Source organism: Diabrotica virgifera, chromosome 9 (genome assembly GCF_917563875.1).
Source record: "Diabrotica virgifera virgifera chromosome 9, PGI_DIABVI_V3a".
NCBI lineage: Eukaryota > Metazoa > Arthropoda > Insecta > Coleoptera > Chrysomelidae > Diabrotica > Diabrotica virgifera.
The window spans coordinates 1,960,768-1,977,303 of record NC_065451.1 but is presented as its reverse complement, the minus strand read 5'-3'; the positions used below and the strand labels follow the sequence as shown (position 1 = coordinate 1,977,303).

The window sequence follows — 16,536 nt, the reverse complement described above, 5'->3', positions numbered from 1 at the left end:
ACGCTCTGAATTGGACACATTTTATTCAATCCATTGGGATTTTTAAAAATTTTTAATAAATATAACTATTACATAGAAGTGGTTTTTACTTAACTATGTATATGATATACAGCCAACCTAGGGAACTACCCCTTTTTAAATTTAAATGAGGCTGATTAGCATTGTGACCTGTCAAAATTGTAAAAATTAGGTAAATTATAATAATAATATCATTGGCATTTTTGCTAGGGATATCCTTCCTAGCTAGTGTCGAAACACACTAGCCCAGGGGAACCGACGGCTTTACGTGCCCCGCGAAACACGGTGAACGGCTCGTATCAATGTTAGGTTATGTAATATATTATTGTGTAGATGTGGCTACAGCCTCAGTCCGCGTTGTTGTTAATTCAGACTATATCAAATAAATTTTTCTCGATAGTTCCATAATATAGACTTTCAACAGATATTTCTGAGATCAGCCTGACGGATAATTTTTTTAATATCTCACACCTAAAAATAGAAAAATAAATAAACTTAACGCTAGAGTCAGAGAAGAGTTTCGTTATAATGGAAGCATAGTATGACATGTCTAAGGAAATGTCAGTGTACGAGAATTTGGTTTCGGTGTCTTAGGGGGTAGGTTTATTTACATGGATTTGAGTACTTCTTCCATTCGTGTACAGACGTCCGTGAAGGAAGGTCGCTGTTGAGGATCGACGCTCCAGCAGGATTCCTGAAAGTTGAAAAAATGCTATGAAACAAAGTATTTCTGGTGTGTTCAATAAGAAAATTGGAATAGCATTAGTTGCGTCTACTAGTTGAAATATGCCTCCCTTAGTCTAGTAAAATAAGATTACACTACATGTAAATCAAAATGTAAATTCGTACAGGTTGAAACAAATTTTATATCAAAGTTTAGGTGAGTACAAAAGATATTTTCAAGAAAGTATCCAAATCAGATAAGGGGATCATTGTTTAAATAATTAAAAAGGGGTCACTTTTGAGTGACCCCTTTTTAATTATTTAAACAATGTTCCCCTCATATGATTCGCATACTTTTTTGAAAATATCTTTTGTATTCACCTAAACTTTGATATAAAATTTATTCCAACATGTACGGAATTACATTATGATTTTTTTTTATTTTATTAGGCTACCTACACTTATGCTTCTTGGAAGGGTACCCTCTTGTCTTAGAAATGGAAAATCATTTCTAAAGGCGGACGAACCAAAAATAGTCAACGGCATAGAGATGCATAAGGCAACGGGAAAGCATGCATTAAAGTCTGCTTTAAGAATAATGACAAACCTCGGGAATGAAAGAGCACAAATTGTAATAGATAACGAACATAGTCCAGGAAGAAGACAGTCATAATGAAAAAATTAAGGGACTGATTTAGATGGAGTTCTATAGAACTAAAGACTATGTTTTCAATCTAATAGCACATAAAATAATACCAAAAATATTACTCTACATCCCACCAGACTGAAAACAATGGGAACCTTCTCTGGTTACACTTCCGAGGCTTCTACAATTTGCAAGCCATACGGATGCTGAGACTAAGGAAGATGAGGGAATTTTACAATTTATAATTCACGTCCCATGTGCTCAGCGCGGTAAAGTTCCAACGAGAATGGTTCCCTTCGTACTCCAATCAGAGTAAACATGAACCATTTTCAATTGCGTTGCAACACGAAACTACAGTCGCACTATATTCTAGTTCAATCAGAGAGTGCAGCAACCACCTCTACCGGTTTCGAAACTTATTAGTCTCTCATCAGGAGGCACATATGCTGCTCTCCCCGATCCAACCAGGACAAACTTCGGCGTGCAGTTACGGATTGCAACGAACGAAATGGCAGGGATTGTAAAATTCCCTCATCTTCTTTAGTCTCAGCATCCGTTATGGCTTCCAAATTTTAGAAGCCTCGGAGGTGTAACCAGAGAAGGTTCCGATTGTTTTCAGTCTGGTGTTGAAACGGTTTAAAAGAACTCAATTAATTTGCCTCATCCAGAAACCAAAAATTGTAAATGTATCGTAACATATTTTTATCTCACCCTGTAGACATAAGAATATCACTTCATATGCCACGTAAATTCATTGAATTTATTTCTGTTCCAAAAAAAAACCTGAGAATTTGTAGTTTATCAGTTTTGTTAGAGAAATACGTTATATTATTTTGCAGTCATGTCTAATTTCGGTTTTCTGTGTTTATATTATTGCTCGAATATTGAACTTTTAACGTTCAGTTTGTGATGTAAAAAAGAGTTACATTGTATATTATAATGGCCTTTAGCGCCGCGGTTTTTGCAGTTTAGATACACACAATACATGGGGATATGAAACAATACATGGGGGATTAGGCTTTGGAACTAGAAATGAAGCTGGAGATGACATGCTAGAATTAGCAACAGCATTGGATATGGCGATTGTTAACACATTCTTTAAAAAGAGAGAAACTCAACTTATTACGTACAAAAGTGGACAACATCAATCCCAAATAGACTACTTCATGATAAGGAAAGAAGACATACGTGAATGCAAGGACTGCAAGGTAATAGTTAGTGAGACAGTAAGCCAGCAACATAAGCTGCTTGTTCAGGACATCGAAGTAAAAAGCGAAACTAAACAAAAATATCGGAGAGGACCACAAAAAATCAAGTGGTGGCTGCTGAAAGATGAGAAAGAAGGTCTATTCAGGAGAAGAATAGTAGAAAAAATATGTTGGAACATGAAAGGAAGTCATAATACAATTTGGAGAAAAATGGCCAGTATTATTAGAGAAACTGCTATTGAAATACTTGGGAAAACGTCAGGAAAAAAGTTTGAGGATAAAGAGACTTGGTGGTGGTCAAACGAAGTACAAGGAAAAATAAAAGAGAAGAGGAAATTATATAAAAAGTGGCAAGAAACCAGATCCGACACAGATCTTCAAAACTATATGGTGGCGAAAAAGGAAGCGAAAGTAGCAGTAGCAAAAGCCAAAGCAGAAGCGTATTCAAACCTATACGATCAACTTGATACCAGGGAAGGCGAAACGAAGATATATAAAATAGCCAAACAGAGAGCAAAGAAAGCAAAAGATTTTAATCAGATTAGATGTATCCGAGATGAAAATAATAAAATACTAGTTCACGAAAGGGATGTCAAAAAGAGATGGAGAAAGTACTTTGACAGCTTATTAAATGAAGAATTTGACAAACAGCCTGTAGAGCCAACGGAGACAGTAGCAGCAATGGTCACCAAAATAACCAACGAGGAAGTGGCTCAAGCGCTTCAAAAAATAAAGAAAGGAAAAGCGGTAGGACCAGATGATATTCCTGGGGAAGTATGGAGAGCATTGGGAGAGACAGGAACAAGGTGGCTAGCAGGTCTATTTAATAGAATTATGGAAGTCGGACAAATGCCAAACGAATGGAGAAGCAGTATACTGGTACCTGTTTACAAAAACAAGGGAGATATACAACAATGTACAAACTACAGGGCTATAAAACTGCTTAGCCACACCATGAAAATATGGGAAAGAGTAATTGATAGGCGGATACGTGAAGAGACCGAAATATCCGAGAATCAATTTGGCTTTATGCAGGGTAGATCAACAACAGATGCAATTTTCATTATAAGACAGTTGATGGAAAAATACAGGAGTAAAGAAACAAACGCTCATATGATATTCATTGATCTTGAGAAAGCATATGATAGAGTTCCTCGAGAGATTCTGTGGTGGGCACTCAATAAGAAAGGAGTCCCTGGTGAATATGTAAAGATTGTGAGGGATATGTATGAGGTAGTAACGACTAGTGTTAGGACAGGTGTAGGAGAGACTGATAAATTTCATGTGAAAGTAGGATTGCACCAAGGCTCGGTGCTTAGTCAGTATTTATTCTCATTAGTTTTGGACCAGATAACAGCGAAACTACAGGGTAACATTCCATGGTGCTTAATGTATGCTGATGATGTCGTGTTAGTAGGAAATAGTGAAAGAGCAACAGAACAAAAACTGGAACAGTGGAGACAAGCTCTGGAGGAAAAGGTTTAAAACTTAGTAGGACAAAAACAGAGTATTTGGAATGTTCATTTAAAGATGGAGCTACTACAAATAAAATGGTATCTTTGGATGGTGAAATGATTGTGAAAAGCAATAGTTTTAAGTACCTAGGATCGGTATTACAGAGTAATGGAGAAATAGATGGAGATGCATGCAGTAGAATTAGGGCTGGATGGATGAAGTGGAAAGAAGCGAGTGGTGTGTTGTGTGACAGAAAAATTCCAATGAAGCTGAAGGGAAAATTCTATAAAACAGCCATAAGACCGGCTATGATGTACGGAACTGAATGTTGGGCAGTGAAAAAGAAAGAGGAACAACGAATGCATGTGGCGGAAATGAGAATGCTTAGATGGATGAGTGGAGTGACAAAGAAGGATAAAATTAGAAATGAGTATATTAGGGGAAGTCTAGGTGTGGCACCAATTGATGCCAAAATGAGAGAGCATAGGTTAAGATGGTTTGGTCATGTTCAACGTCGAGACGTTAATTACCCAATACGAAGAATAGCTGAAGTGCAGATTCCTGGAAGGAGTAAGAGAGGAAGACCAAAGAAGACCTGGGGGGAGGCGATAAGGCAGGACATGTTGGTAAAGGGGATTAACATTGATATGACCCAAGATAGAATTGTGTGGAGAAATGCAATTAGGGAATCCGACCCCGCATAGGGATAAGGCAAAGAGAATGATGATGATAATGATGATGATACACAATACGTGCTACTTTGGTATCAGAGAAGCGCAGGTGTAGTATTGTGCACTCAGCAATATCTTTCTTGAAAACTGTGGAACTGGGAGAGTTTTGCTGACTTCGCGTTTTTTTGATGATTCCATACCAAGTAGGTTGGGCTTAAAATATGTTTTGTTTTTCCCTATTGGTCGATAAAAAGTGTAGGAAGCTTAGTTATTTGGTCAATGATGAAAGAAGTCAGGATTAAACTTTTTTTTATTGGTTGATTGGATGAGTAGGGTAGAATGAGAAATGGAGTGGGTTTTTGGAAGGAAGCGTTTTGGTTTGAGGAGATTCATTCAAGTTGTGAAATTATAGGATTCAAGTTTTGGAAGTTGAAGTCAGAGGTTTAGTTGTAGCCTCGGGCAGAGACCGCTTATAGCGGTTTCTGAATAGTTGAGTTGGAATTTTATTTTGAGTTTTTTTAGTGGAAGTTTGATTGAGAACTTAAGTGAGAATGTAGGCGATTTCGAAGTTTTATGAAGAAATCATGGCGTTGCCGCGTTCAGGCAAAAAGCTGGTTAGTTTTAGTGTGTAATACGCTAAGTTTTTTTTGAAGCAGTCATGGATAAAGTCATGCATTAGGTGTCAATATTAATAATAAATACGTCAAGAAGTTAATTAGAAGTTATTTAAATATTTTAAAAAATCAATATGAGCAGATTTGGAAGTTTATTTATTTTTTTTGCTGAAAATTTTTATGGAAATTTTTGTACTGCTCTTTATCTAAATTCAGTGAAAAGTGCGTGCTTTGGACATTCACAACGTGAAGAATGAGGACAGGACTATACGACAAGGTATTGTTTGTAAACCTTTTTATTGTTTTTGTAGACAGAATCTCTTATATTGTCTACAAGATATCCATCATTTCTTTTTTATTTTAATTTTAATAAAAAGTTGATTCATTTTATAATAATGTTTTTTGATTGATAATTATTATCTGATCCCTTTTCTCTTGTTCATAAGTAAGAAATCAACATGAGAACACTAAGGTAGGTCATGATATATTTATATTTATGTAAATGTGTTTGTATTTTATTATAACTATATATTTTTATTAACTTTTTACTTGAGTTATTTTTCTTTGAAGTTTTATGTATATTTGGTCTTTCATTTTCTTTTTATCCAATGGCGCCCCCCGAGCATTTGAGTTTATATTATATTTAAAATCTATTAAGAATCCACACCCCTCGATCTCTGAAGACTAAGAACTACCGAGGTACTCCGAAAAGTTACGTAGCACCAAGTATAGATATTTTTATGTTTGTTTAATTTGTCGTGTTACATATTATTGTTTTCACCCAATTTTAAAAAAATGTGAAAACTTTGTATTATCCACGTCCGTCTGTCCGTCTGTCTGTAATCACAACTGCTCCGTCAATATACCAGCTAGAATGACAAATGAGGTGTCAAATGAAAGCTGATAATCCAAGGATGGTACTAAAGGTGAGATATTTGACCTTGGCGGTCTGTCCGTCGGTCTGTCCGACCGCGAATATAACTCCTCCATCATTATACCAGGTAGAATGACAAATGAGGTGTCAAATGAAAGCTTATAAACCAAGGATGGTACTAAAGGTGAGATATTTGACCTAGGCTGCCTTTCCGTCGGTCCGTACGACCGCGAATATAACTCCTCCGTCATTATACCAGGTAGAATGACAAATGAGGTGTCAAATGAAAGCTGATAATCCAAGGATGGTCCTAAAGGTGAGATATTTGACCTTGGCGGTCTGTCCGTCGGTCTGTCCGACCGCGAATATAACTCCTCCATCATTATACCAGGTAGAATGATAAATGAGGTGTCAAATGAAAGCTTATAATCCAAGAATGGTACTACAGGTGAGATATTTGACCTAGCCTGTCTTTCCGTCGGTCCGTACGACCGCGAATATAACTCCTCCATCATTATACCAGCTTGAATGATAGATGAGGTGTCAAATAAAAGCTTATAATCCAAGGATGGTACTAAAGGTGAGAAATTTGACCCAGGCTGTCTTTTTGTCGGTCTGTACGACCGGGAATATAACTCCTCCGTCATTATACCAGGTAGAATGACAAATGAGGTATCAAATTAAAGCTGATAATCCAAGGATGGTCCTAAGGGTGAGATATTTGACCTTGGCGGTCTGTCCGTCGGTCTGTCCGACCGCGAATATAACTCCTCCATCATTATACCAGGTAGAATGATAAATGAGGTGTCAAATGAAAGCTTATAATCCAAGAATGGTACTACAGGTGAGATATTTGACCTAGCCTGTCTTTCCGTCGGTCCGTACGACCGCGAATATAACTCCTCCATCATTATATCAGTTTGAATGATAAATGAGGTGTCAAATGAAAGCTTATAATCCAAGGATGGTACTAAAGGTGAGATATTTGACCTAGGCTGTCTTTCCGTCGGTCCGTACGACCGGGAATATAACCCCTCCGTCATTATACCATATAGAATGACAAATGAGGTGTCAAATGAAAGCTGATAATCCAAGGATGGTACTAAAGGTGAGATATTTGACCTAGGCGGTCTGTCCGTCGGTCCGTCCGACCGCGAATATAACTCCTCCATCATTATACCAGCTAGAATGATAAATGAGGTGTCAAATGAAAGCTTATAATCCAAGGATGGTACTTAAGGAGAGATATTTGACCTAGGCAATCTTTCTGTCGGTCCGTACGACCGCCAATTTAACTCCTCCGCCATTATACCGGGTAGAATGACAAATGAGGTGACAAATGTCAAAGTTTAGTAAAAATGACTCAAAATTAGTAAATTCGTATATCAGTCCACGCAAAGTTACACGTAAAATTCAAATATCGTCTTCCAGTTCTACTTTCGATTACTTTGGGTGAAAACCTAGGACTTACGAAGTCCAATTACTTGTTTTTTTTGCCTTTGTTATCCACGCTGGTGCTACAGTGGGATGTAGAGTAATATTTTTGGTATTATTTTATGTGCTATTAGATTGAAAACTTAGTCTTTTGTTAGCAGTGGTCGCTAGGGCATCCCTGCCATTTCGTTCGTTGCAATTCGTAACTGCACGCCGGGGTTTGTCCTGGTTGGGTCAGAGAGAACAGCATATGTGCCTCCTGATGAGAGACTAATAAGTTTAGAAACCAGTAGAGGTGTTTGCTGTACTCTCTGATTGAACTAGAATATGATATGGCTGTAGTTTCGTATTGCAACAAAATTGAAAATGGTTATTCATTTTTGATTCCATAGAACTCTTCAGAGCAGCGGTAGATAGAGTAAAGATAGTGATGATGATATCCAACCTCTGATTAAGAGACGACACTTAAAGAAGAAGACACAGCAAAAAAAAAGAAAAAATAAACAAAGAAGATGTATTCCTCCGAGATGTTGAATCGGGTTTATGTCTTAGCGTAGTAAAAAAACAATTAATAAAAAATAATAATAAAAAAATAATAAAAAATAAATAATAAACAAATAAATAATAAAAAATAAATATGTACAAAAAAATATCTACAACCAAAACAGTGTATTATTTAGATAATAATTGTAATATGTTAGTTTGTTTTGTATTTTGTGTTAGAAATACAGAAAAAATTCCTCTGATTGAAAAAACAAATTTTTTTGTTTTTAAAATAACAAAATGTCTGGCTGATTGGCTCGGCCAAGGCCATCAAATTCACAAAAAAAAACAGTTTTGTTTTCTAGAGTCTGGGCTCGTGAATATGTATTTTGTAGCTGATTAGGCAATGAATTAAATCAGAAACAAAGGTTACAACTCACCTGCAAAGCAATCAGCTCTTCGGGTGTGGAAGGATGGGGCTTCCATTCGATTTTCTTCTCCTTTAATTTGTTCAGGAAAGTGTTATCGTTAATTTTGGACTGAGGTAATTCTCCTTGAGCAAATATTTCCCACATTAGGACGCCATAAGCGTAGATGTCACTCTTCGTTGAGTATTCGTCCTCGTAGACAGCTTCATATGGCAGCCATCTTAGAGGAATAACCTAAAAAATGTAAAAAATAGTTAAATTATATTTATAAAAAATCCCTAAAAAGGGGCTAATCACAGAATGTTGTCGGAATAATAATACCATCATCAGTGCTTATTAGAGCTCAAAGTACACGCCTGAGCCACCAATAATATATGTGGGTAAAAACCCTTTAGATATTATAAAGTTTTAAATTTTTTACAGTTTAAATTATAGTAGTAAAATAGATGTATGTTTAATATATTCCCGGATTGAATTTCAGGTATCATAGGACACTCCCCATGCGGGTTGCTGTGTCCAGAAAATAGAACCTCACACCACGGACTTCAAGTAGCAACTTTACTTCAGCAATTTAATTTTCTCGTGGACTTTTTAAATGTTGATGTAAAATTATAATGGTTCAGCTGGTTCCTAAAAAAACTGATACGAATCTTAGTAAGATTTGATCATTTTGAGCAGTGTATGATTGGTCTGACATTATATTATATTTATTATGACAGACAAATAATAAAATAAACAAACAAACTGCCATTTTTTGAGGTTGAAGTTATCTGACCAATTTTAAGATTTGGCAGTAACAGTGATAGTATGTAAAAAATAATAGTCTGGGCTGATTATCGGAGAATAGGCCATTTTTGGGAAAAGTTATTTACCAGCAATTTTATTGCTGGAATCGAATTATAAGATCCTATATATTAATAATATAGGTATGCAAAGTCCTCAGATAGTGTGCTACTTATTTTATAAACAAAATGGCGCCAGAAAATCGTGTTTTTTTCAATTATTGCTCTATAACTCCGAAGATTTTAATTTTACAACAAAAACTCCCAAATAAAAATTCACCTTGATTAAATTCTGCATAGAGACGTGTTTTTCCCGATCTGCTCCGATGAAAATTTTCCTCGGAAAATGCGGGTTTTCCCAACAAAATCTTTAATTTTCAAATAAAGTTTTAGATAAGTAATTATCTACCAATATTTAAATAATTTGGTGACTTAAAAGCCTTCTTGGTTTAGATTATAGTTCCAGAAACTGATGCAAATTAAACGAATATTTTAGCAACAATTCAATTGTTAATTAATAATTTACGGTCGTAATAATAACCAAAATAATTACGATACACTGATCAAACTTTGAAATCTTATAAACATGAGATGCCTTTTTAACATTTTGTCGACAAAATATATTTTTTTTATTTTTTTGCATAATCTTTAAATGTTTAAAAAAATAGGTATAAACAAATTAACGTTTCTCAGAAAGTTTTTATTATATTGTAATTTTAACAAATAGCTAAAATGCGCATTTCAAATATCTTGAAAATGAATGCTTTAAAATTTTTTGCAACCATTTACAAAAAAGTTATGAAACAGCAAAATAAACATACGATTACTACGGTGTTTATATATTTATTTAATTCTTTCAAAGCGTAGAAGTGAGTATAATGTACAAGCTAATTATTTACAAAAAATAAGGATTATCAATTTAATGGTTATATTTTAATTAAAGATTATAAATATATTTTTTTGTAATTTACACGCGCGAAAGTAGAATAATACAGCACTGTAGCTGAAATTTTCACTCGGAGCGACGACCGGCCGAGCGAGACGTACACTTTTATAAATAATATATGCTGCGTGTCAGTCGCTTCGAGTGAACATTTTAGCTCCGACTCTGTATCAGGCCTACTTTTGCGCTAAAAATTACAAAAAAAAGTATTTTTAATCTTTGATTAAAATATAACCATTGCACTAATTTTTGACATTCTTTGTGAGTAATTAGATTGTACCATAGACTCACCTTTATGCTTTGAAACAATTAAAACAAATTATAAACAACGGAGATTTCGTATATTTACTTTGCTGTTTCATAACTTTTTTGCAAATGGTTGGAAAATTTTTTTAAAGACCTATTCATTTTTCCATTTTCATTTTATTCCATATTCCATTTTCAAGACCTATGAAATACGCATTTTAAGTATTTTATAAAATTGGAATATAATAAACAATTTCTGATAAATGTTAATTTTTTTATAACAATTTTTTTAACATTTAAAGATTATGCAAAAAAATGAAAAATTTATATTTTGTCGACAAAATATTAAATAGGCATCACACCTTTATAATCTTTCTAAGTTTGATCAATGTCTCATGATTATTTTGGTTGTTATTGCGACTGTAAATTTTTAATTAACAATTGAATTGTTGCTAAAATATTCGTTTCATTTTCACCGGCTTCTGAATTTATAATCTATACCAAGAAAGCTTTTATTTCACCAAGCTATATAATTATTGATAAATAATTATTGGCCCAAAAAATTTATTTGAAAATTCGAGATTTTGTTGGGAAAACCCACATTTTCCGAGGAAAATTTTCGTCGGAGCAAATCGGAAAAAACATGCATCTATGTAGAATTAAATTGGGGTGAATTTTTATTTGAGTGTTTTTGGTGTAAAGTTAAAATCTTCGGAGTTATAGAGCAATAATTGAAAAAAATACGATTTGTCGGCGCCATTTTGTTTATAAAAAAAGTAGCACACTATCTGCGGACTTTGCATACCTATATTAATAATATATAGGATCTTATAATTCGATTCCAGCTGGTAAATAACCTTTCTTTGTACTTTACTAATTAGACCAGCGGATTATAACTATTTTTTTTTCAAAATTTAAAGATTATGCAAAAAAAGAAAAATTTATATTTTGTCGATAAAATATTAAATAAGCATCTCATCTTTATAACCTTTGTAAGTTTGATCAATGTATCATGATTATTTTGGTTATTATTGCGATCGTAAATTGTTTATTAACAATTGAATTGTTGCTAAAATGTTCGTTTAATTTTCACCGGCTTCTGGAATTACAATCTATACCAAGAAAACTTTGATGTCACTAAGTTATTTAATTATTGATTAATAATTACTTACCTAAAACTTTATTTGAAAATTAGAATTTTTGTTAGGAAAACCCGCATTTTCCGAGGAAAATTTTCGTCAGAGCAAATCGTGAAAAACATATCTCTATGCAGAATTTAATTGCGGTGAATTTTTGTTTGGGTGTTTTTGTTGTAAAGTTAAAATCTTCGGAGTTATAGAGAAATAATTGAAAAAAATACGATTTGTCGGCGCCATTTTGTTTATAAAAAAAGTAGCACACTATCTGCTGACTTTGCATAACTATATTATTAATATATAGGATCTTATAATTCGATTCCAGCAATAAAATTGCTGGTAAATAACTTTTCCATGAATTTTGCTAATTAGCCCAGAGTATAAGTATTTATCCTTCAAAACATAATAAATTAAATATAATAAAACTCATATTCATTATATCACACCTCATCAAAAGCTTTTTACAAGAACATAGTCAGCGATTTTGATATGGCTTAGAGCCAGACTACATCAAGATCGCCTATAAATCTTGCTGGTAGTTGCCTTGCAGCGAGACCAAAAACAAAAAGAAGAAGAAGAAGAAGAAGAATGTACACTGTACAAAATACGCTTTAAGAGTCGTATCAGTTTTTTTTGGAACCAGCTGTACATTCACATTCTATGTCAAATCACTAACGCAAAAATTTTTGGATCTCCGATTTTTTTGAAACTTGGTGTATACGCTCTGAGCTTTGCTGGTGTCGCCACTAGCGGATTACTAATGCAACTTTCGCCGGTAATTTTTAAATTTATTATTTAATTGTTATCGCTTAATATTTACAACGCAAAAAAGTAATTAAACTGTAATCGATTTTTTTAAAGATTTTGCTAATCATTTTGACGTTCTATTGATGAAATATTAATTTCTTACTTCGGATACTTTCACAACTATCGTGTAGATGGCGCGAAGATTATTAGATTAATTTATAATTACATATTACGGAATATTAAAAAAAATTAAATTCAGTTTTTAAAACGTAAGTATATTTAAGATACCACAGCTTTGAACTACTAATATTTTTTCTAATTAATGTTTTTAATTTTAATTTTAAATTAATCACTTTGACAATTATGTCAAATTTCCAGGAAAGGTTCCCTGACTTGTCACTACTGGCGCTCACGAACTTTTAAATATCCCCTCTACGTACGAGCTCACAGGGTATACGCTATAAGCTCGTAGATAGAGGGGATAATTAAGAATTCGCGAGCGCCAGTAGTGACAAGTCTGTAAGCTTTTACCGAAAATTTGACATAAATGTCAAAGTGATTAATTTAACACATTGAAATTAAAAACATTAATAGGAAATAATATTAGGTGGTCAAAACTGTGGTGTATATTTTTACCTTAAATATACATACTTACGTTTTAAGTACTGAATTTAAGTTTTTTTAATATTTCATAATATGTAATTATAAATTAATCTAAGCGCCATCTACACGATAATTGTGAAAGTATCCGAAGTAAGAAATTAATATTTCATTAATAGAACGTTAAAATGATTAGCAAAATCTTTAAAAAATCGATTACAATTTACTTAATTACTTTTTTGCGTTGTCAATATTAAGCGATAACAATTAAATAATAAATTTAAAAATTACCGTTGAAAGTTACATTAGTAATCCGCTAGGAGCGACACCAGCGAAGCTCAGAGCGTATAGCTTCTGCGGGGCGTAAAAATAAGACATTGAAGGTCAAAAAGTCTTCTTTTTCTTTTTTTTCTCAAAATGTTATTTTATGCTATTTTACAGTGATTTGGTGTTCATTTAAACAAATTTGCATTTTCTATCGTAAAGTATCAATGGAAAACATAATATTTTAATAGAAGGGGCTCAAAAATGTCATTATAACAAGTTATTTTGATTCAAAACAAGTTTTTAATCAAATTTTATAGTGTAGAAAACGTTAAAATACATTTTATATTTTCCTCCATTCCCAAAATATATCATATTCGATTTGGCTGAAAATTTGCCCACAGATAGCCAAAACATACGACTTTAAGTGGTAAAAGGATTTGAATTATTTTCTGATCTTTAGGGGGGTCAATAGTAGCCTAAATTTAAAATCGCGAATGAATTCCTCCCTTACGTTAGCCTCCATCTTGATTTTAAAGGAGAACCGTTTTTGCTCAATATCTCCGCCATTTTTAACTTTTCGACAAAAATGGTAAAAACTGAAATTGTTCCAAATAAATCGTATTTACAAATATTCCAATTTCTTTTTAACAATTTTTGTCGTGAGGTCGATATTTTCCGAGTTAATTGTACTTAGAGTAGACGCCTATATTCTCGACTATGATATGGCATGTTTTTTAGTATTGTAAAATAATTCAAATCGTTTTAACCACTTAAAGTCCTATGTTTTGGCTATCTGTGGGCAAAATGTAAAAAAATGGTATTTTAACGTTTTCTACACTATAAAATTTGATCAAAAACTTGTTTTGAATCAAAATAACCTGTCATAATGACATATAATGTCATTTTTGAGTCTCTTCTATTAAAATATTATTTTTTCCATTATAATTTACGATAGAAAATGCAAATTTGTTTAAATAAATACCAAATCACTGTAAAATCGCTTAAAATAGAAGAAGACAATTTGACCTTAAATGTCTTATTTTTACATTCCGTATGTTCGAGCCATTTAAAATATCATATTAATTGTTGCTTGTTTTGTGTGCACCCTGTATGCAAAACCGTTAGTTATTGAGAATTGTTAAAAGCGCTGGGTAGTGAATATTTTTGTAATATGGGCAGCAACCTTCTTCCACTTATCGGTTTGTTTTGATAATAATTACGTCAGAGACATATCAGCTCATATCGTTTTGTTGAGTCGGCAAAACCTTGGGAATGTTTCGCTGAAAAGAGAATTTTGGCCAGATAGCGAAATGCATTTTTGTATTCAGATTCAGAAGGAGAACTTTTCAAGATACCGAATGAAGAGCATCGGAAATGTTTCCGCGTCGGCCGGTAATATTTGAACAGAATATTATTTACTGAGAGACCGGTTGGAAGTGCGTGATTTTCGCACCACCGGTAAAATATAAGTTCCAAAGATACTGTAATGCACGTAGAAATTCCAGATTACGGTATAAACACTTTAATTATAGGCGGTGTGTTATAATTATCCATTTTAGAGATATAAGATAGACTGTTTATTTTTCGCCTTTAATATTTTGCAAGCTATTAACTCTTTTGATTTAAAGCTGATTATAGAAAGTAAAAGTATAAAGTCTTTTATTTAATTTCGAATCTCGGGTGTTTGTTAAGATCGGGTAGATTTTTAGGGGCCCCCACATCGTAGATGCTATATAGGTACCAATTTTCAGATAAATCGGAGATCCAAAAGTTTTATTGATCCAAAATTGAGTGATTTTAAATGGAATCACCCTAATATATACTATGCATTAGAACCTGGAAAGTCCCTAGAGATGACGGTGAGAATTGGGAATAGAAATTAGAACCAGTGTATTAAGATGCTATTTATTCTGTCTTCTTATATGGAGTTAAAGCCTGGACAATTACTGACGCAATTGAAAAAAGACTTGCCAGTCGACAACATGTGGTGTTGTCGAAGAATGTGGAAAATATCATTGACACAACATGTAAAAAACACGGAAACATTAAGAAAGATGAAAAAAGGAAAAACTCAACACTATGATGGAAAGAAAAATGAGCAACTTTGGTCACATACTAAGAAATGAAAAACATGAGTTAGTACGATTGATTCTAAGGAAAAGTGGAAGGAAAACAGAACCGGGAAGACGACGCACGTTCTGATTGAAAATTTTAAAGCAGTGTAGTTGAAAAACAACAATAGAACTCTTCAGAACTGCTACAAACATAGTAAAATGGACGTTAATGGACGTTAATGATCGCCAATGTTCTTAACACGTTGAATAAGGCTGAGGATGAGGTATACGAAGAGCATTTATTAGAAAACACTTGTACACAATGTCTTACCTGATTGACATGTTTGCAATATTCCTGACTGTAAGGATCTCTAGTTAACCTCGGCAACCCAACTTTAGCTACCAACAGTGAAGATATCAGACAGTTTCTCGCCGCTAGGTCCTTGTGAACTTGTCTATTGTTAGCCAAATAGTCCATGCCACGGGCTAACTGATGCAGAACAGCTACAGCCTGTACGGCCGTCAGAGGAGGAGGACTTCCAGTTTTTGTAGCCACCAAAAATTTCTTCAAATCGCCCTAAAAAACATATTTAATGAAGTTTTGTATCAAAAATATATGGAAAAATACGAGATCCTTTGTAAAAGGTATATTTAAAATTCCCTAAATAAGGGTTACATTAAATCACAGTACGTTTTCGGATTAAAAAAAGAATGTGTGTACTTTGTACGCACGTAAGAAGTTACCTATACTTCTATTATATGATTTCAACGAAATCAATATACTTTAAACAGTTTCTCTACTACTTTCCAAAAATTTCTATTAAAACATTACCAAAAATTAAAAAAATAAAAGAATAAAACACACACAAATACATTGAAAAATGCCACAAATGATTTCTGAACAATAATTGTTGCCAAAAATTTTAATTAAATACGTATTTTCTGGAAAAAATTATATAATAATATACTTACAATCATAAAATCTATAAAAAAAAATAAAAAAATGATATAACTTGCATTGGGCTTGAACCTACTTCCCGTGTATCCCGCCGTACGAGAGTCGAAGCGATTTCAAACTGCACCACCTTCGCGGTATACGTCATGTGGGAATATACACAAACTGAACAACTTTTTGACATTTTGTTTATATGAATTTTTATGTTTGATTTTTGTCGAATTAAAATACAACAATATTAGAGTAAGAAAACGATACATTAGATGAAAATTTGTAGAAAGGATGTTCGTAATCAGATTATATAAATTAAAG

At 33.4% G+C, this 16,536-nt stretch overlaps 1 protein-coding gene across 1 annotated transcript in view; it reads right to left on the bottom strand.

The window, feature by feature from the left end:
- Positions 1-16,536, bottom strand: part of LOC114324916 (tyrosine-protein kinase-like otk) — a 463,747-nt gene continuing 447,211 nt past the window's right edge. Inside the window, exons 16-18 of the mRNA XM_028272838.2 lie at positions 15,601-15,846; positions 8,507-8,728; positions 1-712 (exon numbers count right to left, since the gene is read on the bottom strand). Coding sequence (XP_028128639.2) covers positions 626-712; positions 8,507-8,728; positions 15,601-15,846 — 555 coding nt within the window. The 3' untranslated portion in view covers positions 1-625. The remainder of the gene's footprint in view (positions 713-8,506; positions 8,729-15,600; positions 15,847-16,536) is intronic.